Consider the following 25,379-nt stretch of genomic DNA (forward strand, 5'->3'; position numbering starts at 1 on the left):
ATCCATTCATCAGTTGATGAGCATCTGGGTTGTTCCCACCTTTTGTTTGTTATGACTAATGCCGCTGTGGACATTAATGTGCACGTTCTGTTCCTGGTATGAGTTCATTCTCCTGGGGTGTGTACTGGGAGGGGCTAGGCCATTCATGGTGAGCGTTCTGAGGGCTGCCAGGCGGTCTCCATGGCCGGTCTCCCAGGTCAGCACGTCAGGGCCACCAGCAGCTGCTTCACCTCCTTGTCAGCGCCTCCTGTTCGCCTTCTAGGCTGGTCGGTGTGTGGCTGGGCTTGCCCGCCTTCAGGCCAGTGCTGTGGAGCATCTGTTCCTGTGCTTGCTGGTCATTTGTATGTCAGTGTAGAAATGGCTATTATTCCTTTGTTCATTGGTGTGTTGTCCTTTTGTTGAGTTCTAGGAGTTTCTTATATGTTCTGGATACAAGCCTTCATCAGTCATGTGATTTGCAAATATTTTCTCTTGTTCTCGGGGTTTCTTGATGGTTTCCTTTGAAGCAAAAAGTTTTTAACGAAGTCCAGTTAAATTTTTGTTGTTGTTTTAATTGTCATATCAAAGAATACATTGCCAAACCAAAGTCACAAAGATTTATACCTATGTTTTAAGATTTTATAGTTTCTCTTACATTTAGGTCTGTGATCCATGCTGAGCCCATTTTTATTTTATTTATTTTCAAAATATATTTTATTGACTTTTTACAGAGAGGAAGGGAGAGGGATAGAGAATTAGAAACATTAATGGGAGAGAATCATCGATCTGCTTCCTGCACACCCCACACTGGGGATGTGCCTACAACCAAGGTACATGCCCTTGAATGGAATTGAACCCGAGACCCTTCAGTCCACTGGCCAATGCTCTATCCACTGAGCCAAACCGGTCAGGGCTATTTTATTTTTTAAAATATATTTTTATTGATTTAAGAGAGGAAGGGAAAGGGAGATAGAAAAACAATGATGAGAGGGAATCATTGATTAGCTGCCTCTTGCAGGCCCCCCACTGGGGACTGAGTCTGCAACCCACTCATATGCTCTTGACTGGAAATGAACCTGGGACCCTTTAGTCCTCAGGTCTAGGCTCTGTCCACTGAGCCACACTGGCTAGGGGAGTCCATTTCTATATATGGTGTGAGATGGGGAGGCCACACTCATTCTTTGCATGTGGGTATTCTGTTGTCCAGCACCATTTGTTGAAGAGACTGCTCTTTCCCCATTGAATGGCCTTGGCATCCTTGTCAAATCAGTTGACCACATATGTATGTGGCTTCTTTCTGCATGCTAATAATTTTCCTTTTCCTGATTGATTTGTTTCTTTTGGTGTCAATTCTTTGCTTCTCTTGGAACGTTTACTACTAGTGGTTTTCCTTCTTTTTAAATAAATATTTTTATTGATTTCAGAGAGGAAGGAAGTGGGAGAAAGAGGTAGAAACAATTAGGAGAGAGGATTATGGATCGGCTGCTTCCTGCATGCCCCACACTGAAGATCGAGCCCGCAACTGGGCATGTGCCCTGACTCGGAATCAAACCGTGATTGTATTGCAAGTTTAATGAGGCTTAGAATGTTATATTTATTACCTGAGAAAAGTATCCTCCGGTGAAATGAGCTTCAGATGTTTTTTAAACACAGTCTGGTGTGGAGAGCTGTAGCTACGTTTCACTTTGCCCAGAGTGTCTGCCGCCGCCTGTGGAAGGGCGTCTGGGCGAACAGTGGGCACCGAGGCCAAAGTGCGCTAGCGGCGCTCGGGGCGGAGCGAGCGGCTGTGAGTGTGAGCCCTTAGTCACTCAGCCCCGAGCGTTCGACGGGCCTTCCCAGCTCGTAAACTGCTTTATGGCCCAGGAGGAATGCCAGCAGCACACCAGCTCGTAACCGTGCCCGGGCCCGTGGCAGGCTGCCATGCCCAGAGACGCGTCCGGGAGGAAAACTACTGTGCGGCCGGACCAGAGCTGGTGGCGTTCGGAGTCTGTCTCCTGGCCGGTGTTTGGGAAAGGAAACTCGGTTTTCAGAAATGTCGAGCCTGGTGTCCGCGGCATGCCCGCGGCTCTCCTCCACTTAGCATGGAGTAGTGGTGACCTCGAGCATGAAAATGCCTGCCCTTTCTTGGAGTGGCTGACTTTTCCCTATGTTGATCTCTCTCTCTTTTTTTAATGGGTTTCAGAGAGGAAGGGAGAGGGAGAGAGAGATGGAAACATCAATGATGAGAGAGCCATTGATTGGCTGCCTCCTGCACGCCCCCTACTGGGAATCAAGCCCGCAACCTGGGCATGTGCCCTTGACCAGAATCGAACCTGGAACCCTTTAATCTACAGGCTGATGCTCTACCCACTGAGCCAAACCAGCCTATGTTGATATTGTTAATTTTTGTAATCAGTCCCCTATAAAGTGATAACTATTTCTTGTTATAAGTTTTTAACTTTTTTATGATAGGGAGTTTCAAACACCTGAAAAGTAGAGAGTAGCATAATGAACCCTGTTTCTTTTCTTTCTTTCTTTTTGAAGCCCCCGTTTCAATCACCCGTTTCAACAGTTGCCAAATCACCGTCAGCCTTGCTTCATTTTCCCCCTCTTCTCCCCGAGAAGGTTGTTTTAGACGATTCCTCGCCATTGTCATCTCATTTGTTAGGTTTCCGTGTGCACCGCAGGAAAACAGCCGCAGCAGCATCACGACCTTAGCCCCACAGTCCAGTCAGGTCGTCGGTTTAAATCTCCCTGGCCGTCGTTCTTCCTCGATTTGTTCTCGGGGCGCGTGGCCTTGGGGTTGAGCCACCTCATTCTCCTTTCACCCACCGCTCCTTCCCCCTCTTTGCCGTGGCAGGAACCAGGCCGTCTCCCTGTCCTGCTTACACCGTTTCCTTGTTCTAGCGTTTTCCTAACAGGACAGATTGGCCTTTAGCAAATCCTATACTTGTGACCGGGATACCTTTGTGGGGAAGAGAGCTACCTGGGGATTTAACTGTGAAAAGGTGGGCATTTCTTATTTCATTGGAGACGTAAGTTCGCACACTGTGTGAGGTGGTGCCCGTCGGGCAGGGCTTGCGTAAGGTCCAGAGTGTGGGTGGTGCTGCCGCCGCGGCGGGGTCAGGGGTCATGTTCCAGGCGGCGGTGCTGGCTGGGGAGGTGCCAGTCTTGGGGGGGCGGCCATCACCTCCCTTCCTCTCCCGCATTAGCCCAGCACTGGAGCCCGCCCTTCCTCCCGGATCCCCGGGGCTGGTTCACCCCACCGCCCCCACCGCCCCGTTTCCCGGACTGACCCAGCATCAGACCTCACTGGGCCGCCTTCTACCCCCCGCCCCCCCCATGACTGCGACCTCTCAGCGTCCTGAGCCGCTGTCACCCTGGCCCGTTGCTGCGAAGCTGCGGGCTCGGCCCCGGCTCGGCCGGTGTGTGCGGACCTGTGGGAGCGTCCTAAGGGGAAGTGGCGGGCACTCGTCCCGTGTGCTCTCACGGCTGCGTGTGGGCGGCAGGCGTGAGTGCTGTCTGTGCCGGAGGAAGGGGGCTCCGAGGGCCCAGCGTCGGCAGCGTCTCCCTGGGAAGCACGCCCCTGCGGCGGGTCTCGCTGCGGCCCCGCTGCTCGCTGGGACACGGGGCTTTAATGGGATCTCACGCTCAGCTCTCCAGTCGGACGTAAGGGAAAGGAGGCCTGCTTGTCCGCACCAGGGGGTCCCCGTGTCCAGTGGCCGCTCTTCCCTCTCCGCAGGTCACTCCGCGGGCGGGCGGGCGGCTCCCCGCTGGGGCACCGGCTGGAGCTCGTGGCAGTGCCAGCCTTCCGTTTGCTGAGGGCTGGGTGGGGTGGGCAGCGCGGACCGCGTGGCGCACAGACGCAGACCCAGAGCCGGCGTCCTGGTGGGGCGGTGACCATTCGCAGCCGGTCAGGGACGGTCCATTGCCTGAGGAGGGGTCTCACTGGCCACAGGAGCCAGAGTGACCCTGACATCTGTCTGAGAACCGCTTCCTTCCTCCCACTGAGCCACACGGGCTAGGGCTCCACAATTTCTTTAGGTGCCTTCATACCTTCTGAATAAATGCATGAATGAGTCATGAGGCTCTGTGTGACCTCTGCTCCCTCCTCACGGATGGCCCCTTCCTTGACTAGCAAGCTCTGTTGTGACACGTATCACAGGTTAGCTGTTTTATTTATTTATTTATTTATTTATTTATTTATTTATTAAATATATTTTATTGATTTTGTACAGAGAGGAAGGGAGAGAGATAGAGAGCTAGAAACATCGATGAGAGAGAGTCATCGATCAGCTGCCTCTTGCACACCCCCTACTGGGGATATGCCCGCATCCAAGGTACATGCCCTTGACCGGAATCGAACCCGGGTCCCTTCAGTCCCCAAGCCGACACTCTATCCATTGAGCCAAACCGGTCCCGGCAGGTTAGCTGTTTTATGTTTATTATTATTTTTGAGTGTACAATTCATTTATTTTTAGAACATTCAGAGTTGTGCTGCCATTACTAATGTCTAATTCCAGAACATTTACCACCCCTGCAGGGAACCCTAGACCATTAGCAGCCCCTCCCCGCCCCTGCCCAGCCCCTGGCGACCACTAGTCCACTTCCTGTCTCTGGATTTGCTGTTCTGGACATTTCATAGAAGCGGAGTTACACAGCATGAGGTCTTTTGTGATTGGCTTCTTTCACTTGACATATTTGTAGCATGTATTAGTGTTTTTTTTCTTCCCCAAAATATATTTTATTCATATATTACAGAGAGGAAGGGAGAGGAGTAGAGAGAAACATCGATCAGCTGCCTCCTGCACTCCCCCCCACTGGGGATGTACCCGCAACCAAGGTACATGCCCTTGACTGGAATCGAATCCGGAACCCTCCATTCCGCAGGCCGGCGCTCTATCCACGGAGCCAAACCGGTTTCGGCTCAGTGTTTTCTTTGATGGCTTCATAACAGTCCACATTCTGCTTACCCAGTCACCCGTGGAGGACACGGGGTGGATTCTGGTTTTGGCTGCCATGAATAATGCCGCCATGAGCACTGTGGACAGGTCTCTGTAGATGTGCTTCACTTCCGCTGGGTTTGTACCTGGGCGTGGAGTCGCGGAGTCACAGTCCCGCCCGTCAGCATGGAGGAGCGGCTCCCTTTCCCACCGGCCGCTCCTCTCCGGCTGCCAGGCGTGTGGGCTCCGCTCCCCCTCTGCCAGCACGTGGCCCTGTCCTTGTTATCCTGGCTCCCTGGTGGGCGTGAGGTGGCATCTCACGTGGGTTATGTGCATTTCGGTGGTGGCTGATGATATGACCATCTTCTCATGTGCTATTGGCTGTGTGTGTATCTTTGGAGAGGTGTCTGTTCAGGTCCTTTTGCTGCCAGAGGAGTCAATGGGCCAGATTTCTCCGACACGAGTGGGGATGAGGTGAGGTTCTGGAGGCGCCACTGAGATAAGCATTTTCAGGAGTCCACGGGCGGTGGGAAGTGGAAGGCTTTATTGGCGTGGGTTACATTTCCTGGGTTCCGAGGTCCCCTGCCCTCAAGCCAGTCCTGGAAGGGGTGCAGCTGGGCTCCTGCAGAGCCAGAAGCAAGGCCAGTGCCCACTGTTATTACTCTGTTCCATGTTGCAGCCGGATGTGGCTAGCGTTCCGGCCAGATTGTGTGTTCGTTCATGTGTGGAGTCCAACATGGCCGTGCGCCACATGGGCACGGGGGGGTGCGGGGGGCATTGCTGAGCTGCCATGTGGGAAGCTTCCGTGTCCAGGTTTTGCAGGTTCGCACTGGCCACGCCCGTCTTGGCCACTGGTTCACTTTAAGGGGGAGGCGCCTTCCCCGGTCACTCAGACCTTCCTGGGCGGTGCGTCTGCATTGCCGCAGTGTCGCCCCGGCCCCTGTGCCAGGGGGACAGGCTGGAGGTGTCAGTGCCCCTTGCACAGCGTGTGAGTGCATGTCTGTTACTGTCTCCCCTTCACTCCTTCCCGGTGAGCAGTAACCAGGCTATCACAGTGGCATCACTAGCCTGTTTTCCATTGCGTTGTCTGCTTATTAGTGTGTTGTAAGAGTTTTTATATATTTTGGATACAAGTCCCTTATCAGATATATGAATTAGCACATTTCTTTCTTCATTTTGTGGCTTACCATTTCTTTTTTATTTTATTTCATTTTATTTTATTTATTTTATTTTTTATTTTTATTGACGGGATGACTCCAACCAACTGAGCCACACTGTCAGGGGCTGATGAAGTCCAATTAAAAAATTATGTTCTTGCTTATGCTCTTGATTTCATATTTAAGAGTCCCTTCTTTGCCTAACCCAAGGTCACAAAGATTTATACCTGCATTTTCTTTTAAGAGTTTTATAGTTTTAACTCTTTCATTTCTTTGATGCGTTTTGAGTTAATGTGTGCACGTGGTGTGGAGAGGGTCCGTGTTTACGCCTTTGCATGGCGATCCCAGCGTCCCAGCGCCTTCGGCTGCTCCCTCCCTGCTGGGTGTCCCCACGCGCAGCCGCGTGCTCCCCTCCATTTCCTCAGCCTCGCGCCGTGTCCCGAGCTCGTGGTCACGCCTGAGCAGGAGGCCGCGGTGTTGTTGCTGGTGGTTCCCATTGCATGGATTCTTTGTTCGTGAACAACGTGGGCTGCACTTGGCTGTTGACAGTTAAATAGAGCTGCTCTGAGCAGTCTTGCATCATGACTGGGTCATAGGCACACATGCCAGCCTAAGAGCTACAGACACAAACGGGGGCGTGATGGAGGAGAGCGGGGAGATTGTTTCCTGGGTGACCAGTTTTCAAAGCACCTGAGTGGTCACCGGAGCTGGCCTGGAGCTGAGGAGGTGCTGGTGCCCCGGGAAGTTAGACGCAGCGCTGGGGGCTGAGTGAAAACACGCTGGTAACGTCAGGACAGCGAGGAAAGTAAGTGGAGTTAAGTTTTTCCTGTCTTTTAAAACGGAAACAGAAATCTCAATTGACTTTATTGGGGTGGCATTGGTTTGCTAAAATTACACGGGCTTTACGTGTAACATGGACCGTGTTCACGTTTTAAGAAGTGTGAAGAAGCACAGGTCATAACAAGGAATAAAAATACCAAGCGCTTATGTGCACTTGGGCCTGTGTTCTCCGTCTGCTTCCTTATCCGAAGCAGGCAGCCCCGTGCTGCAGGCTTTAGAGGTTGTTAGGGCGTCTCTGACACGCATGCAGGTGTTCAGAAATTAGACGCGGTGGGTTTAATGTTTTTCTGTGTTTTTGTAATTTTTTATTCATTTTTTTACAGAGTGGAAGAGGGATAGAGAGTTAGAAACATCAGTGAGAGAGAGACATCGATCAGCTGCCTCCTGCACACCCCCTACTGGGGATGTGCCCGCAACCAAGGTACATGCCCTTGACTGGAATCGAACCTGGGATCCTTCAGTCCGCAGGCCTACACTATCCACTGAGCCAGACTGATTAGGGCTAATGTTTTATCAAATACTAGAGACTTGGTGCACGAAATTCGTACATGGGCGGGGAGGTCCCCTCAGCCTGGCCTGTACCCTCCAACCTATGATCCCTCGGGGGATGTCCAACTGCTGGTCTCATTGCCCCCAACTGCCCCCAACTGCCTCCCTGTCAGCCTGGTTGCCCCTCGTGGCCCCCCGCTTTCCCTGCTGGCCTGGTTGCCCACGAAGCCTGCTGTTCAGTTGTTTGGTCTTCCTTCACTAAGTCCCCTGCCAGCCTGATGGTAGGCAGCCATCTTGCGAGGGTGTGAGGGTTAATTTGCATATTGCCTCTTTATTATCTAGGATTTGGGATGGAAGAGAGTAAAATAAATTTAAAGTACATCAAGTCCTGGATCTGTGACTTTAAGCGAAACAACGTGTAATGAACCCACTTTCCCGTAAGCTAAGGAGTGTGACAGGGTCCTACGGCATCTCGGCAGTGCTCCGAGGAAACTGTCACCCGAGGACCTGCTGTCTGAGGCCAGACCTCTCGTCTCCCCAACGGGACCAGCGCACATGTGACCTAATCATGGCAGGAAGTGGTGGGTAGTATTTGGTTGCTAAAAATGCCCCCGAATTACTGACCCCTGAAATTAAGTTGCCTTCCTCGAGTGTATTAATTTGCTGGTGTTTCGCAAACTTCTTACTTTCTAGTGTTGCTCTCCCGCCCGCTTGGTTGTGGCTTCCTCGCTTATTAAGTAGGTACCGTTTTGTCAGCGCCCTGTGCTGTACGCCTGCGGTTAGTGTCTGCCAGAACCGGCAGCCAGTCTCAGGCTCCGAGGCGGGAACTGGGAGAGTGAGGCAGGACTCGTTCTAACGGGAGCCCCTGTCCGACCCTCAGTGTCCAACAGGCTGACCCGAGGCGTCCGGGGAGGAAGGGTGTCGGCATTCACGTTCTCCGCCGCCCTCAGGCTGGGGGCATCCCGTCTCCAGCACGGCCGTGGCTTTGTGCAGGGATGCAGCGAGGGCTCTGCCTAGATTCCTCATCCCGCTGCCGGCCGGCCTGAGCTCATTTCCCGGGTCCTCTTGCTGGTGATGGGCAGGGCGCCCGCCCTCAGTGTGGGTCACGCGGGGTCCTGCCCAGCTGACCCTCGGCGTCATCCGGACCCGAGGGTGCCCAGCACAGTGTACTGCCTTTCATCTTCAGAGCTGCCGGACAGAGTGCCGAGGCCCAATCGTAGTGGTCAGTCACTACGATTCTTAGATGCGTACGTATCTTGTGAGCGAGTCAGATTTGGAGTTAGAAAACCATCTCTGGTGTGGCGTGGCGTGGCGTGGCGTGGCGCGGCGTGGCGTGGCGCGGCGCGGCGCGGCGTGGCGTGGCGCTGCTGAACTTGCCAAAAGTGTGGCTTGTTGGTCTGAACTGCCTAGGTCTGGCCGCCGTGAAATCTGTAGCACCAAACCATGCAGGTAATCCCGGTAGCTGATTTGATAAAGCAGTCTGTATGCTTATCAATGTATTAATCAGAATTATAGTTTTCACTCAAAATTCAGTAGAGAATGATCAGAAAAACTGAAGAGAAACAGTGAGTGAAATCATTGTCTCTGCTCCCCCCAGAATGGCCCTCAGAGCTGCTGGGTGCCTGAGGAGCTGGTGCAGGCCGCGGTCCCAGGAGGCCGCCCAGTGGCCGGGCGCGTCACGGTCGCAGCGAGGGCCACTGCCGCTGGAGGAAGGGCTGTGTTCTGTGGCCGTTTGTCTTGTCACCTTCGCCAGCATTGGCCTGTGTCAGCGTCTGGTAGGCCATGGAGTGAGCCTTCTGTGGGTGTTGTGCTGGGAGAGCACCGGTCTGCAGCGGTCACTCCGTCCGTGAGGTGTAAGCACTGGTTTGGAGCGGCTCACTTTACCTCCATTCCAAGGTCAGTGTGTGTGTGTGTGTGTGTGTGTGTGTGTGTGAGAATGTGTGTGCGTTTCTAAAACGTGTTGAAAATGCAAGTATATAATCCATGCATTTTTTTCTTTTTATAAATTTTGTTATTGACTTTTAAAAAGGAAAGAGAGGGATAGAGAGATAGAAACATCAATGGGAGAGAAACATCACACAGGCCCCCTACTGGGGGTTGGGCCCACACCCAGGCCTGTGCCCTGACCGCAAACTGAACTGGTGACCTTTTGTTTCATGGGTTGATGCTCAACCACTGAGCCACATCACCTGGGCACATTTTTTTTTAGCAGCAAAACTCTTTAGAGTTGTCTGTTCTTACTGTCTCCACTCCCTTCTCCCTAATCAGACTTTTGTCCCCCACCACACCCTCAAAACGGCCGCTTTTGTGGAGGCCACTGTGGTGTCCTTGGGCCAAAGCTAGCGGTCAGTTCGCAGTCCGACTGCTTCCGTGAAGCCCCGCTGCCTGCCTCAGCGCCGGCTCCTCTGGGCTCCGCCCGCTCCGCTCCTCTCTCCGCCCAGCGCTAGAGGAGCTCCGGGCCCAGTCCTCAGTCCCTCCCCAGCCCTGCCGGCTCCCCGGGGATGGCATCCGGGTCTGACTGATGCCAGCGGTACAGCCAGTGCCCCAGTTCCCCAGCCCGCGCCGTTCCTGGATCCGCCCCGAATAGCCACTGCCTGCCTGAGCTCCGCTCCATCCTGCCCCCTCGCTGCCGGCCAGCGCCTGGGGCCGGCGTCCGCTCACTTTCCTGGACTGGGAGAGCGCCGGTCTGCAGCGGTCACTCCGTCCGTGAGGTGTAAGCACTGGTTTGGAGCGGCTCACTGTACCTCCATTCCAAGGTCCTGCAGGAAGGCCCCCCACACTCAGTCCAACCACCCCCTCCACGCTCTGTCCGCCCGCGGGCACCTAGAAGGTGGCTGTCCTGGCCACCACACGCCGGTTCCCAGGTTCTTTCATCCAAAGGGCTTATGATTTCTACACAGTGCACTTACTGCATGTATGTTTTGATTTTCTCCACTAGCATGTGAACACCACGAAGGCAGGGACTCTGTTCACAAACCTATCCAACTGCCTAGAATAGTTCCTGGCAGAAGTAGGTGCTCAACACAGTTGGTCCCATCAGTTCTGCTTTAGACGTGAGCCTCTCAGGGAGATCGCTGTGGAGGGCAGCAGCGTGCCCCCGCTGCAGAGCTGCTGGGTTTACGTCACTCACGGTCCCATGGTCATTTACCCAGCTCCTCACCCCGGTCAGCCAGCACTCGTCCGGGCAGGAGTGCGGGCTCCTCGCCGTGGGTCGGTGCCGGTGTCCCAGCTGGCCTGTCCTACTTTCGCAGCCAGACCTCTCTCCACGCCTGCAGGTAGCTTACACGGCAGCCGCCGGCCTGCCTCCCAGAGCCTGTCCACTCCCCGTGCTGTGTGCAGCCGCTGCTCTACCCGGCCTGCCTGGGAGTGTGCACACCCACGCTTGCACACGGCTCCCACACGTGCTTGCCTCACACAGCACGGACTTCATGGCTGGTTGAGCTCTTACTGCGTGTTTTTGCCTCTGCCTCTCCTCCACGCCCTCTTTCCAAAAAAATGTCAGGCTCCCTCCTTTGTACTCTCCCAGTTGGTTTCTTTTCTCTCACTTTAACAGCCTCACTGGGATAGAATCCCACCCATAGAGCTGTTTCTTTTAGTTCTTTATCGTCTTACCTTGCTCGTCTATGTGAAATACGCAGTGTGTTCCTGTCCCGCCTCCGTCACTCCAGGAGGACCAGAGTGGCAGGAAGCAGCCCTGTGGCGGGTCCCTGTGGCGGGTGGGTCCCTGTGGCGGCTTTGCTCTGTGAAGAGGGATTGGGAAGAATTTGGACTGCAGGCCTGCATTCCTCCCACCATGCTGGGGATGGATCAGAAAGCGGAGCCCCTCCCCCAGGACTGAGCACTTCCTAGGACAAGCTGACACTACTGCCAGCAGAAGGTGCTGCTGGTTACTGCCTGCGGCCAGCAGGGGGCAGTGCAGGCGGCAAGCCTTGGCTCTGTGTGCTCCGATAGCCGGCCCTCCTCTCAGGAGGGAGAGTCTGCAGAGCTGTTGGGTTTATGAGCAACGTCGGTAAAGAAGGGCCTGGGAGACAGTGCTGGAGGGACCGGTAGGGGAGGATTGACAGCCCTAGAAAGCTAAGCAGCGGTGAAGGAGCAGGACCTGGCTGGGTCCGGGGAGGGGAAGTGGATGGCCAGCCTTTCTTTTTTTCCCTTCTTTTAAAATATAATTTTATTGATTTCAGAGGGAGGGAGAGGGAGAGAGAGAAACATCCACGAGGAGAATCGATCGGCTGCGTCCTGCACATGTGCCCTTGCCCGGGAGTCGAACCCAGGACCCTTCAGTCTGCAGGCTGACACTATCCACTGAGCCACACTGGCCAGGGCCGCCTTTATTTTCGTGATGCACGCTCCAGTGAAGGACGTACCCGTGCTAAGTTGTGCTTTTTCTGAGTTAAATTTTGGAACGGGTACATCAGAGGGCAGCAGAAGCCTCCCACACTCGTTCTGGTGTCTGTTGGCGAGGGCAGGCCCCAGAGCAGGAGGCAGCTCAGGTAGCCTCGTGGGGAAGGTACTAGAGGTGGCCCTGCCGACAGGCCGTCTCCAAGCCGGGCCTGTGCCTCCTCTTCCTCCCTCTGTCACCTCAGACCGCAGACGGTGAGACGGCAGAGCTGGCTGTCCCCGGGGCCAGGCCCCGGGCCCTGACCACACACAGACCGCAGACATGGCGTCCGCCTTGGGCCGGGGCTGCGATGGGATGGACCCGTGGCTTTCCCCCGCGGCCGAGGCTGAGGCTGCTCCCACGGGCGTGCGGGGGCAGAGGCGCTGGGAGATGCCCTGGATTAGTGGGCAGGGCTAATGCGCCCAGAGACCTGGCCTTGGCCTGTCTTATAACATGAGGTCAGACAGGATGGAGAATAAAACTTCTCTGCTCAGAGTTCTACTTCGGAAAAAAACGAATCTTTCCGAAGGCTTTGTCCTTGGAGGCCGGAGGTGCGTGCCATCGGGCCCTTCCCGGGGTCTGCAGCTCGCACCCCGGGCACAGACCCGCTTCCAGCCCGGCCTGCGGTGCGTCAGCTTCCCCTCAGGCAGACTTCATTCCAGAGGCCCTCCCTGTGTCACAGTGACAAGGAAGTTCTGAACTGGCCACCACGGAGGAAAAGGGGCCCCGTGCGGTCGAAATGTGAAGTCACCGGAGCCGCTCCCGTTCCCTCCGTCTGCGGTCTCTGGGGCCGCGGTAAGATGCTGGTGACGCCGGGCACCCGTGACCCTCGCGCCTGGGGCGGGTCCTGGCGGAGACGGACTGGTTTGGAGTTCGCAGGTCGGTTTCCCTGCCCCCCACCCCCGGCAGGAGCCTTGCGGGCGGCCTGCTGCGGGCGGCGTGCGCCGGGCTGGGTGGCCTTTGGTGCTCAGCTTACAGATTGCGTCCCTGGGTGACCTGCCGGTGGAAGGCGAGTGGAGCAAGGCTGCCTTGCGGGCTGGTCATGTGGCTGGATGCCGGGTGGTTTTGATGATACCGTTGGTTTACTTGTTAAATGTGACACATAAATAATGCAAAATAAGTGATTAGGAGGCAGAATGTCACCCGGTGATGGCAGGAGCTCTGTTTAATGAGAACTTGCTACGTGCTGGGCATAGTGCTCATGTGCTGTGGGACCGTCCATGGTAACCCTCGCATGCGCTCTCGATGTCCTGGCACTGGGCTAGCGGGTGAGGAGCCGCCTGGGAGGCCGGGACTGCAGGAGACCGGCCCGCGGGGTTGGGGTTGAACACTGGCTCACAGCCTGCCTGACCGTGAGGATGTGCCTTCTCGTTACTGACGCCCAGGTCTTGGGGAGCTTAGCGCCCCGCCCTCATTCCATGACCCATACCCTGCACCTTCCGTTACCCTTTTCCTTAAATTCAGGTGTGTGTGTGGATGCTGCCAATGACTCAGAATAAATGGCCTGGAGGATGGCTGTCTCCCCACAGGCCCCACACCCGTCGCCGTCTTCTGTCGGTGCCCTCCTTGCACTCTGTGGCTTGTCCAGGTGACCGCTGGCTCTGTCCCTCCGTCATCCCAGCGGGCACTTTCAGAAAGCATGTGCCCACTGGTGTTTGCAGAGGCGGGTGCTGTGACGGTCACTGGCCCTGCTCAGGCTCTGCCTGGCGGGGCCCAGAGGACGGCGCTGCAGACCGTGACCGGGGCTGCGGCTTCGGGGGGGGGGGGTGCGCCTCCGCAGGAGGCCAGACCCTGTGGTGGTCCGGGGGTCGCTCAGCAATGGCAGGGCAGCTGGAGAGGAAGCAAAGGGGAAGGAGGGCGTGGCTGACAGAGGCAGGCCCGAAACGAGGTCGGAGCCGGGCAGCGGCCAGGCAGGTGGCCTCCTGTGACACAGCCTGTTGGAATGAGGACTTCCATGCGGCGTCCCCACCTGGCTTCCCGGCGGGCTCCTCGCCGACTCGGCCGAGCCTTGCTTGCTGTGAGCCGGGGAGGTGAAGGCCGCCCCGGCTCTCCCCAGTCTGACCGCACGTGGGGATGCGGCCTGACTGTCAGCGGGCAGGGCTCACGCCTGGAGCGCAGTAGGGAGTTCATTCTGCTTTCTCACACGATTCCTCTTTCGGGGGTTTGTGGCTGACGCCCTGGGACGGTATCTGTCATTTGAAAAATGATCTTAGAGATAAACAAACCAAACCCATGTAGTGTAGTTTAAGCACATTGTCCAAAAACTCGGGGATAGGATTAATCTTCTTTCGGTGTGTTGCAGCCTGAGCTGTGGGAATGAGCCTCGGCGGTTTGAGCTGCACCCTCCCCCAGGGTACCTGTAGGGAGTGGCTGCTCCCCGCCCGCGCTGGGCCCAGCCTGCTCTTAGCTCTCGCCTGTGGTCCAGTTCTCACGGGGTAAGCCGTGATTGATTGTTCTGCCTGGGGCTTAGTACACTCGGCCCCTTCCTCCCGGGCCAGAGGTTAGACCGCGGCACCTGGGGGTGCCTCCCCCCGTGCCGGTGCCTGCGCCCTACCTGCCGGGGCGGTGCTGTGGCACAGCAGGTCTCCGCACGGCTGTCTGTGCCAGGCCAGAGCGGTAGCTGGCCTTTACCTGAGGAGGCCTTCCTCGGAGGGAGATCTGTCCCTGGCTCCTCCGCGTGGCACTTGGCCTTGGGAGCCTGTGTCTTCCTTTCCTGTTTGATCGGGAGCATCTGTAAGACCATCTCCAACTTAGGACCACAGAGCGGCTGAGCCCGAGGGCACGCTGGCGCGGGGCAGAGAGGAGCACCCCATGCCTTCGGGGCTGCTGTCCTGAGACACGGCCCTCTTTCCTCACACGGCCCTCCCGCGCCTCCAGCGGCTCAGATAAAACACCACAGGGGGTCCGGCCGGTGTGCTCAGGGGTTGAGCGTTGACCTGCGAACCAGGAGGTCCCGATTCAATTCCTAGTCAGGGCACATGCGGGTTGTGGGCTTGATGCCCAGTGTGGGGCTTTGGGAGGCAGCCGATCAATGATTCTCTCTCATCACTGATGTTTTTATCTCTCTCTCCCTCTCAGAAATCAATAAAATACATATTTAAACAAACAAGCAAAGGGAGGCATCAGGTCCTCATTGCCCATGGTTTTCTGCCTTTCAGCCAGAGACCCTCTCCGGCCTGGTGTCCGGCAGAGCTCTGTGCACGGAGCCTGGTCCTGCCCTGGAGCAGTCCTAGTCTGCCCCTGACTCCGTGCCCTGGAGACTGGGCAGAGGGAGGGTGCAGGCTGGTCATGTTGCCGAGGGCTCCTTCGGTGTGCGCTCGCCTGCCTTCCGTTTCCTCGCGTGGAGCTCAGGTTATGTAACTCGGGCAGGTGACCGCGCCTTCTCCGTCACGTGATTGATGACCTTCACTCGGTGGCCAGGTTAGGCAGTCTGCCAGCCCGCACCGCGGGCCGCTCGTCCGCAGGAGGGGGGGCTTGGGTGGCTGTACTTTGTAACTGTCCCACCGCACCCGCTTTAACCCTCATAGCGTCCTGCCTCACCGGGGCCCGGTGTCCGTGCCTGCATCACCCGTGACTGTCCGCTCTCCTGCGGATTCCCCGTCTTCCTGGCGCGCAGGGCTGGCCTGTGCCTGCTGGCCCGGCTCTGGAGCGCGGAGCCGGGTGTCTCTGCTGCAGCAGGTATTTCGAAACCGAGATCTGCCATTGGATAGGCCTGCTGTTGGGGTGTAGCTGCGCCCGCCGCTCCGTGGGCTGAGCTGTACTCTGTGGACACGCATGTACGTCTGGTGTTCACGCCGGGGCCTCCCGGTCTCACCGAGCGCTGGGGTCTTCTCCCTCCCGTGATCCTGCTCTGACCAGGAACCTGGCCTCCAGTCCTCGCCCCGTTAGCCTCCTGTGTGCCCTCCACTTCACCCTGTGCCCAGCGCGACGTCCTCACCCAGCACCACTCCTCTTGGCTCCACCTGGAAGGAAAGAAAGGGACTTGAGCTTGCTGCCTGCCCCCTCTTCCTTTGTGACAGCCACGCATTTTCTCGTGGTGGTGGCGGGTCCCAGGGTCGGCTTCTGCGCTGGCGGAGGCTCCGCCTCAGCGGATCCAGCCCCAGGAAGCCACACCTGGAGCTTAGAAGCCCAGCAGCAGCAGCAGCAGCACAGGGCCTGAGCAGGACCACGCCTTCCCTTGGTCCTTCCTGACCGGGCTTCCTGCATCTGCTCCCCGATAGCCCAGTGGTCGGCGTCGCTTCTTTATTACCTGGCTGATAGTTCTCTGCATTAAAGTTTCTTCGTTCAAATAATGGCTCTGGTTTCTGTCTCTTGACAGATGGCAGGGTCCCCATGGCCCTGTGTGGACATTGGCTCACACCCTGTTTGAAATGTCACTCTCCTTGTCACCTGCTTACATCCTGTCAGAGTGAGCTCATGGCCTCCGTGCCTGTACGGTCTGCACCAGGGTTGGGTGTTCTGTCCTGGGTTTAGCGAATGTATAATGTAATGTATAACAGGCTAATAGCAAATGGTCGTCACACCGTCGTGCCATAACAGTGATCAGCAGGGACTGAGGCTGCTTGGCACGGTCTGGGCTGGGGGACCTGAGGTCGCACCCGGCGGGGCTTGACGGGGGACCTGAGGCTGTGCCCCTCCTCCCGGTGGGGCTTGGCTAGGGAGGGGCCGAGGCTGGCTGGGTTTGGGTCTCGTGTGGTTTCGAGGCGCCTGTGGGTGGGCAGGACTTGACTCTGGGTCCTACGGCGTACCCCTGACTCTGATAGGAGGGAGATTTTCATATACATTTTACTAATTTTTTTTTCCATCTCTGACACTTCTATTATAGAGAAAGGGCAAATAGCAATAATAAAATATTTCCTCTAATACCCTTTAATATGGACGAATTTTGTGCACTGGGCCACTACCCTGTTTCCCCGAAAATAAGACAGTGTCTTATATTAATTTTTGCTCCCAAAGATGCACTAGGTCTTATTTTCAAGAGATGTCTTATTTTTCCATGAAGAAGAATAGGGTACATATTGTTAAATGAAAATAAAGGAAATTTATTACCTGTATACGGTACGGTAGTACGGTAGTTGTCAACACAAACCAGACAAACTGTGAATCCTACATTATTAAGAATTTACTCATTTATTCAATGACAATCATATCATCTTCTGGAACAATCCAATTCCTGAATTTCCTGGTGAATTTCTTGTGACTCCATTTCTTTCAGAATCAGTGGACCAAATCTCTCATGTTTAGCCTAGGGGGGGGCCTTATTTTCGGGGGATGCCTTATATTTCACTCAGAAGGAAACCTGTAAGTAGGTCTTATTTTCGGAGGATGTCTTATTTTCGGGGAAACACGGTAGTTAGTCTGTAATGTTCACACTGGTACCGGCACAGTGGTTTAGAACCTTCTGGAAATATTCGTATTCTTAGGAAGAGGAACCTTTTAGTGGATTTTCCCTGGGCCCTTTAAGGTGCCGTCTGCTGAAAAAGGAGCGCCATTCCCACTGCTCAAGCCTTCGTTTCCTTTTCACGCTTTCATCTCAGGGTTGTGCCCAGAGCCTCCCCTGCTTATCGACAGCCCTGGTAAATCTGCGGTCACTCGGGTTGGCACAGGCGGGAAAACGCAGCAGCACCAATGCTGGCAGCGCGCAGGAGCAGCACTGATGAGGGTGCCGCAGGTGAGGGAAGGTCAGAGGTGAAGAGAGCAGGCCCTTAGGCTGCAGCCGTGGCACCAGGTGCTTGCACTCCTGGGCCTCAGTTGTCACTGTTAACGGTTCCTGCGTGGGTCGGAGGGACCTTTGGCCCACTTCATGGATGAAGACATTTTGTCACAGGATGGCACGGCCACCAATGGCGTCCTAGGACTTGCCTCCCTGCCTGAGTGAGAGCTGGCTTTCCCCTGGGCCACAGCAGCACGGCCTCTCCTGCCCGTGTGGAGGAATAGCAGAGGTGGGCAAAACACATCAGACCACTTAGTACACAGGGATGTTATAACTGGAAATTACACACTCCGCCCTCGCTGCTTTGGCTCTGTGGATAGAGCGTCGGCCTGTGGACTGAAGGGTCCCAAGTTCGATTCCGGTCAGTCACATGCCCAGGTTCTGGGCTTGGTCCCTAGTAGAGGGCGTGCAAGAGGCAGCTGATCAATGATTCTCTCTCATCATTGATGTTTGTGTCTTTTTCTCCCTATCCCTTCTCTGATATCAATATAAACCTATTTAAAATCCTAAAATAAAATAAACACCACACTTCTACATTCTCTAGCCAACAGGTGAATAATGGATTAACTATTTAAAAAGCCATTCAGCAAAAAAAATAAGGTAGAATATCAGGTCTTTAAGGAGTTCACAACTTTGTCCTAACTGGTTTGGCTCAGTGGATGGAGCATTGGCCTGCGGACTGGGGGGAGCCAGGTTTGATTCTGGTCAAGGGCATTTTAACTCTCTATCCCTCTCCCTTCCTCTCTGTTAAAAAAAAAAAATCAATAAAATATGTATATTTTTATTTATTTATTTAACATATTTTATTGATTTTTCACAGGGAGAAGGGAGAGAGATAGAGAGTTAGAAACATCGATGAGAGAATCATCAATTAGCTGCCTCCTGCACGCCCCCCACTGGGGATGTGCCCACAACCAAGGTACATGCCCTTGACCGGAATTGAAGCTGGGACCTTTCAGTCCGCAGGCTGACGCTCTATCCACTGAGCCAAACCGGTTTCGACGAAATATATATATTTTTAAAAAAGAGTTTACAACTTTCTAAATATAGCTTAGTAATAAAATGACAAAGGATACGCTGAAACCGGTTTGGCTCAGTGGATAGAGCGTCAGCCTGCGGACTGAAGGGTCCTGGGTTTGATTCCAGTCAAGGGCATGTACCTGGGTTGCGGGCACATCCCCAGTAGGAGGTGTGCAAGGGCCAGCTGATCGATGATTCTCTCTCATCGATGTTTCTAACTCTATCCCTCTCCTTTCCTCTCTGTAAAAAATCAATAAAATATATATATAAAAAAATGACAAAGGATAAAGGAGTTAATTCATTTTTATTAAAAATAATAAATTTTATACAATCAATACAGCATAATTAAGAGGTAACGCAGAACAGAATGAAGGAATGATGTTTGCAGCTCTTGTTGGGAGAGCCAAAGTAAAGCACTGCACACACTATCTAAGCAGACGCAGACATGGCCGGTGAGCAGGTCACCGACTGGGTGGCTACTGCCGGGGACGCTGCCAGGGAGGGCGGTGGCCTTGGTGTGGAGACAGGACAGCTGACTCAGGAGATAGTGGGAACCGTAAAAGGTTAGTGCCCTTTGGAGAGTCCTGGTATTTCATTCTAAAAATTACTTAAGGTAGTACAGCTCCATGCCTGATCATGTTCATTGCAAATTTCTTCACCAAAACCAAATAATAATTTTGAGACTTAAATGTTCAACCAATGTGTTTAATAGATACATGATCTTAAAATTGTTGGTGTGCCAACATATTGAAATACTAGAGGCCCTGGCCTGCCCCTCTTGAAGTCCGGCCCTAGGCGGATGTCTGACTGACAGCCTAAGCTAGGGGTGTCGAATTCAATCAGAGAAGGGGCCAAAATCTAAAATCCAGCCTAAATCGCGGGCCGAATGGTTTACTGAACAGTCATAAACTGACAATGTCATAAACTGACAGCGGAGTGCAGTGATGACAGCGCGGTGCGGGCCACATTGCAAGGCCTGGCGGGCTGGATTTGGCCCCCCGGGCCTTGTGTTTGACACATGTGGCCTAAGCGCTGCTGCACTTGTCAGCCATGAACCCGGCTGCTGGCTGAGCCGCGCTCCCCCTGTGGGAGCCCACTGACCACCAGGGGGCAGCTCCTGCATTGAGCGTCTGCCCCTTGTTGGTCAGTGTGCGTCATAGTGACTGGTCATTCTGCCATTGGGTCAATTTGCATAGCCTTTTATTATATAGGATAGGATTATATGTCCATTAAAATGAAATTGAGTAGAATAGGAATCTGAAAATATAAGAAGTAAAATAAAAGCAGAATACAAGTTATGTCAACATTGAGTATGTCTGAGCAGGATAGAGCGTGTATGATGCGGGGGCTCGGGTGCAGTGGGGGTCTTTGGCGGTCCGGGTTGCTGTATGGTTTGCTCTGGGCGCCGGTTTGTGGGGTGTCCGGCTGCAGTGTGGGCCTGCCTGGGAGCAGCGTGGGAACAGCGCCAGCCCTCCTTCCTGGCGTGCTCCTTCCAGACGCGCCCTGGGGAAACGGACCGTGGCTGCGGACTGGGGGTGCTGGTCTTCGTGGTAAATGGAAGGTTCCCCCAAAAGCTCCCGAGCGGGGTGTGGTCTCAGTGGCTGTTGAAACATTTCCCCGCGCAGTGTTCGGGGTTCTTTCTGGTCATGTTTGAAAGAAATAAACATGAGGCTCAGACCTGAGGTTCTAGCACAGGTTTTTCTACCCTGGCCTTAAAAAACAAGAACTCGGGGCCTGTGTTCCATTTCCTGTCTCTGTGCCTCTGGGCACTGCAGCCGGGGCGCAGCTCAGCGCCGACGGCACCACGAGCCCCCTGGGCGCGGACGGCAGCCAGGGGATGGCCTCGCGGTCCTGGCGGCTGTTTGAGGAGAAACGGCAGAGCCAGGCCGGTGATGGGCGTGGAGCCCAGGCAGCAGCCAGGACTCCAGGGCTGCTTTTGGAGACCATGCGGATGTCGGTGTAAGACAGCGGCACAGAGAGAGCCGGGCCCCCGGGCCCCCCCCCCCCCGCCCCCACGCCCATTCCCCCTGGGGGAGTGTTTGGAGCTGAGAAAGAAGGACAGAGAAAACGAGAGTTGGCATAAAACAAGGATGTAGGCCTGAGGGTGTGGGAGAGGTGGGTGTAGACAATGGACACCTGCTTAAGGAAGGGCGCCCGGCACTGACAGGAGCTGCGGGGCCGGGGGCGGGGAGGGGAGATGAGCGGGGTCGGAGGTTAAGCGTGTGGCTTCCGGTCCGGCTCTGCCACCTGCTCTGTGTTCCTGGAAGGAAGTCACAAGACGCTGGGCTCCTGGCACCTTCACAGGAGTGCCAGCTGGGGCTCCGAGGACAGAGGGGAGGGCGGCTGTGCTCAGCCCTGGGCAGCTCCGCTCTGAAGGCTCTGAGCTGTTCTAGGGCCATTCACGGAGACGGGTTATCGGGAGGAATGTCCTAAGTTGTACGGAGGTGCCAGGTGACTGACACCCCGAGCTGCATTGGCAGAGGTTGAGGTGCCCTTCTGACTGAGAGAGGCCGGGGTCTGGGCTCCACGAAGGAAGCAGGGAGTTCACGGGCAGAGAAGGAGCAAACGCCCCACGTTCTGGCTGGGCCACCGGAAGCAGAGGGCCGCAGGGTAACGGAACGGCGGCTCCTGTCAGTGCCCGGGCGCCCTTCCGTAAGCAGGTTTCCACCTGGGTTCCTGGAGGCCGGTCATGGGCGTGGGGGAACCAGGGGTCTCTCTGAGTCTTTGTTTCTTAAAAACCAGCTTAAGATCCGTTTCCCAAAAGGCACGTTGCAGGACGGCAGCCTGTGGCCCCTCAGCAGCCACCCCTATTCCCGTGCCTGCACCTGAGCCGCTCCCGCCCGTGCCTCCCTCTGCGGCCTGTCCCTCCCGGCCCCACCCTCTGGTGGAGGGCCGGCGTTAGTGTTGGGCTCAGGGCTCTGCCAGTCCTGCTGTGTCCTCATCTCCCCTTGGGCACATCTGCAGGCCCTTCCCATCAAGCCATGCTCCCAGCTGCCGGGGGGAGGAGTGGGCCGCTGTTGAGCGAGTGCGTGCCCGGAGAAGCCACAGTGAGGGTCACAGTGCACTCGGTCTGGGCGGCTGTGCGGGCACAGGAGCGCAGCGTGGAGGGTCCTGTGGGAGGAGCCACGTGAGTCTCGGCCCGGGCGTCCGTTTCCGGGGACCCTCCGCTGCTCCTGGAGCACATCGGCCGCAGCTGCTGCAGCGCGGGCAGCACCACGGCAGCTCCCGGGTAGCAGCCGGCCGCTGGGTCTTCCTCCCGTGACCGCGGGCGGGGCTCTGCGGTGAGGGTCTTGTCGGAACCGGTGTTGCTGTAGGTGCTATTGACAAACATCCACATTATTTAGCACAAAACTGCATGTTTTAAAAGTAAGCGTTTTCCACACGAAGTGTAACTTGCCAGAGTAGCCGGTTGGTCGGGTGTGAGGTGGCATCCATTCGGAAGACACGTGTTAACTCCGCTTTCTCCTTTCAGCCAAGCCCTTCACCCAGCTGGTGAGGGAGATGCAGCTGCGGCGGGAGGACTTCGAGATCATCAAGGTCATCGGCAGGGGCGCCTTCGGCGAGGTGAGCGTGGCGGGGCGTTCGGTTGTGGGAGAGGCGGTTAGTGGAAACCTGGGGAGAGGCCTGGACGGAACCTGGAAGGTGGGGTTCAGAGTAAAACAAAAGCGGAAGCTGGTGACTGGGGAATTACCCTGAGCATCATCTGGCCAAAACAGTTTCTTACAGACCCATAAGGTGTGAAAAACCCGCTTGTTAATTCTCTTTGGAGTGCTTAGAGAGTGAAATATGGTCACTCTCGTTGCTGTGGCTGCTGCCGCCGGCCCCGCCTGGCACCAGGAGGGGCAGCTTGTCCAGCGTGGCCGCCTCGCTGCAGTGGGCGCCGTCCTCCCTGCCCTGGCAGGCGGGGCTGCTGCAGGGGGCGCTCTCCTCCAGCCTCGCTGTCAGGGCAGTCAGGGCAGGTGCCCAGGCGGGAGGTCAGGTGGCTTTCCAGTGGCCACCTCCCAGCGCCTCCGCGGAGCGCCTGCGTCCTGTGCTCGGTTCCAGCTGCGCGTCCGGCCGCCCGGAGCCCGGGCATTGCCGCCGGCCGCCTGTGTGCGGGGCCCTGGGCAGAGCAGAGTGAGTTGGCGTGGGCCGCACGGGCGCTTTGTGCGGTGTGCTCAGAGGGAAGCGACAGCAGTTTGGCCGGCGCAGGTCTCTCCTGCGGAGCCTCTGACTTCGGAGGAAGAGCCAGGCCTGGTAGCGCCTCAGGGAACGTCCCACTGCTGCCTGTTCTGCCAGACACGCGGGCCGCCCTGCCGCTCCCCGGGCTCCTGCGAGAAGCCCGCTGCCACAGCGTGTGCTGGCCCTCTGCCTCTGGCCGGCCCCTTCCTCTCCCTCATTCCCCCAGCCCTGCCTTCCGCCCCTCTCCTCCATCCCTCTCCCTGAGAGCTAGCTCCCCCAGCCGCGGGTGGTGGGGGGCAGCACCACGGGGCCGCCTGGGGGCAGCCTTGTCCTCTGGGATGGCCGCTCCTCCCAGGCCCTCCCAGGCTGATGGGATCTCCAGGGTCCCCCAGAACCAGGGGCCCAGGGTCCTCAGTCAGAGTCCATCGCTGTGGCTGGGATGGGACAGTGAGGCTCCTCGGTTTGGCTACGTTGACAGTGAAGTGTAATGACATGTAAAATGCCCGGCTCAGTGGACGTTTGGAGCATGGCAGAAGCGTACGCCTGTGCAGCCAGCACCCCGGTTGGTAGAAGCATTTCTCTCCCCAGAAGGTTCCCTCCTATTGCTTTCCGGACGCCTCTCCTGTGAGCCCACGGGCCCCCGGGCAGCGGCTCTCCTGGTGCCACCAGCAGGGAGCTTGGTTTAAAGGAGCCACAGGAGACTGAGCTCTGCGCAGAATTAGCAGGTCTCTGCGCTGAGGGTGGTTGTGACGGCGTGGTCTTTTGTTCGGTGAGAAGAAAGAGAGAGCCTGTGAAATCCGGCCGGACTCAGTCCCGTCTGTGCTTACACCGCTGTCGTCCTTGTCCAGGAGCCTGCCAGGCCCGGCCCTGCAGCTCTGCAGCCAGTGTCCACGCCGGAGGGGCCCCGAGGGGCAGGGAGAGACAGCGCCGGAGAGTGGCCCTGCAGGAGGGAAAGGAAAGAAGGAGAGAACACTGCTGTGCCCACATTGTTTACAGTGACTCTTACTGATTTTTAAAATTATTTCAGAGAGAGGAAGGGAGAGGGAGAGAGAGAAACATCAGTGATGAGAGAGAATCATAGATCGGCTGCCTCCTGCACATCCCCTACTGGGGATCGAGCCTGCAACCCGGGCATGCGCCCTGACTGGGACCTCCTGGTTCATGGGTTGATGCTCAACCACTGAGCCACACCAGCTGAGCTGTAGTTCTTTTTAGTGCTCTTTTTTGCCAAAGAACTTGATACAAAACTGTTTTGCATTTCAAAGAAGGTAGCAATGGTCACTTTCCACATTCCTTCAAGGTAGAGAAGCACATCCTTGCCCAGGCCTTTGCGGAAGCCCTCGGGGTCTCTCCTTTTTTTTGCTCCCTCTGAGCTTTCCCCCTCTCTGTACACACCCCTGCACCCCCACTTCAACCCCCAGGCAAGCCTCCCTGGCCCCGTGGCCTGGGCTCCACACCGGCACTTCTCACCTACTCCTCCCCAGCCAGCCTCCTGTGTCCAGCCGGGGGACCTTGTGCATGCTCCCATACTCCCGGCCAAAGCTGCACTCTTGGTTCTGTCGTCTTACTGACCCCGTGGCTGTTCTGGAGTGGGCCCAGTGTCAGTCTCTGATGGCGCCGGGGGTCACCGGAACTGCCGCTGCTCGTCAGTGTTGGGGTCAGGAGGCTCTTGGCATGAGCTGCGCACTGGACTCTTCTCTCCTCGTGACGAGATGGGGTGGCGCCGGGCTTCCATCATCAGGCCGGACAGTGATTGTGACGTCACTTTAACAGCCGTCAGAGCAGGCACCGGGTGAGGTGGAGGGCTGGGGCCTGGACTGAGAGCGAGCGGGAGTGCTTCGTGCGGCACCAGCCGGGAGGTGCCGGGGCGTTGGCGCTCTGCAGACCGCGAAGTATGGCGTGTGCTGGGCAGAGAGCAGGGAAGAGAATGGGGCTCCGCTGGACGCCTGCCGTGGGCTGCCTCCGCTCGCAGCAAAAGTCTGCTTCTCTCACAGAAGGTAGTTGCTGTCAGTCCGCAGCTTATGGCCTGTGACAGGGACCTGGGCCAACGGACAGTCCAGTTATGTCGGACAGGAAGTGCCACGGGATGGCACAGACATCACATCTGGTGTTGGTGGCAGTGGAAGAACTCATTTGAGATTGGGCAGGGATCAGGAAGTCCCAGAGGACTTCCTGGAAGAGGTGGCATGTGAGTTGTACTTTGAAGAATATGCTGACAGCCAGCATGCCGAGTCTAACGTGTCTAACACCATCCTGAGCACATTGCCTGAGAGCTGAGTGAGGTAGATACCTGAGCACCAGCGGGCGTGTAAGCATGAGCACGGATGGTGCACATGGATGCCGGGAGCGAAGCTTGGGAGCCGTTGACGAATTTTTAAAAATACATTAAAAAAAATATTTATATTTTATTGATTTTGTACAGAGAGGAAGGGAGAGAGAGAGTTAGAAACATGGATGAGAGAGAGTCATCGATCAGCTGCCTCTTGCACACCCCCTACTGGGGATGTGCCCGCAATCAAGTTACATGCCCTTGACTGGAATCGAACCTGGGTCCCTTCAGTCCCCAAGCCAACGCTCTATCCATTGAGCCAAACCGGTTTTGCTGTTGACGAATTTTTAAAGGTTTATTACGAAACTCTCCAGACGCAACCCAAGTAGAAGACTACGCACCCAGTACTTAGCACTGAAGTTTTTTTACCTGAGCGGGTGTGATGGATCAT

General features: G+C 56.0%; 1 protein-coding gene across 1 annotated transcript in view; it reads left to right on the forward strand.

Annotated features, from left to right (window-relative positions):
* CDC42BPB (CDC42 binding protein kinase beta) overlaps window positions 1–25,379 on the forward strand; it is a 74,074-nt gene that overhangs the window by 11,447 nt on the left and 37,248 nt on the right. Inside the window, exon 2 of the mRNA XM_084896498.1 lies at window positions 21,971–22,062. Within this exon, the coding sequence (XP_084752624.1) occupies window positions 21,971–22,062 (92 nt within the window). The remainder of the gene's footprint in view (window positions 1–21,970; window positions 22,063–25,379) is intronic.

This window comes from Pipistrellus hanaki (assembly GCF_964339955.1).
Source record: "Pipistrellus hanaki genome assembly, chromosome: 1".
Taxonomy (NCBI): Eukaryota; Metazoa; Chordata; class Mammalia; order Chiroptera; family Vespertilionidae; genus Pipistrellus; species Pipistrellus hanaki.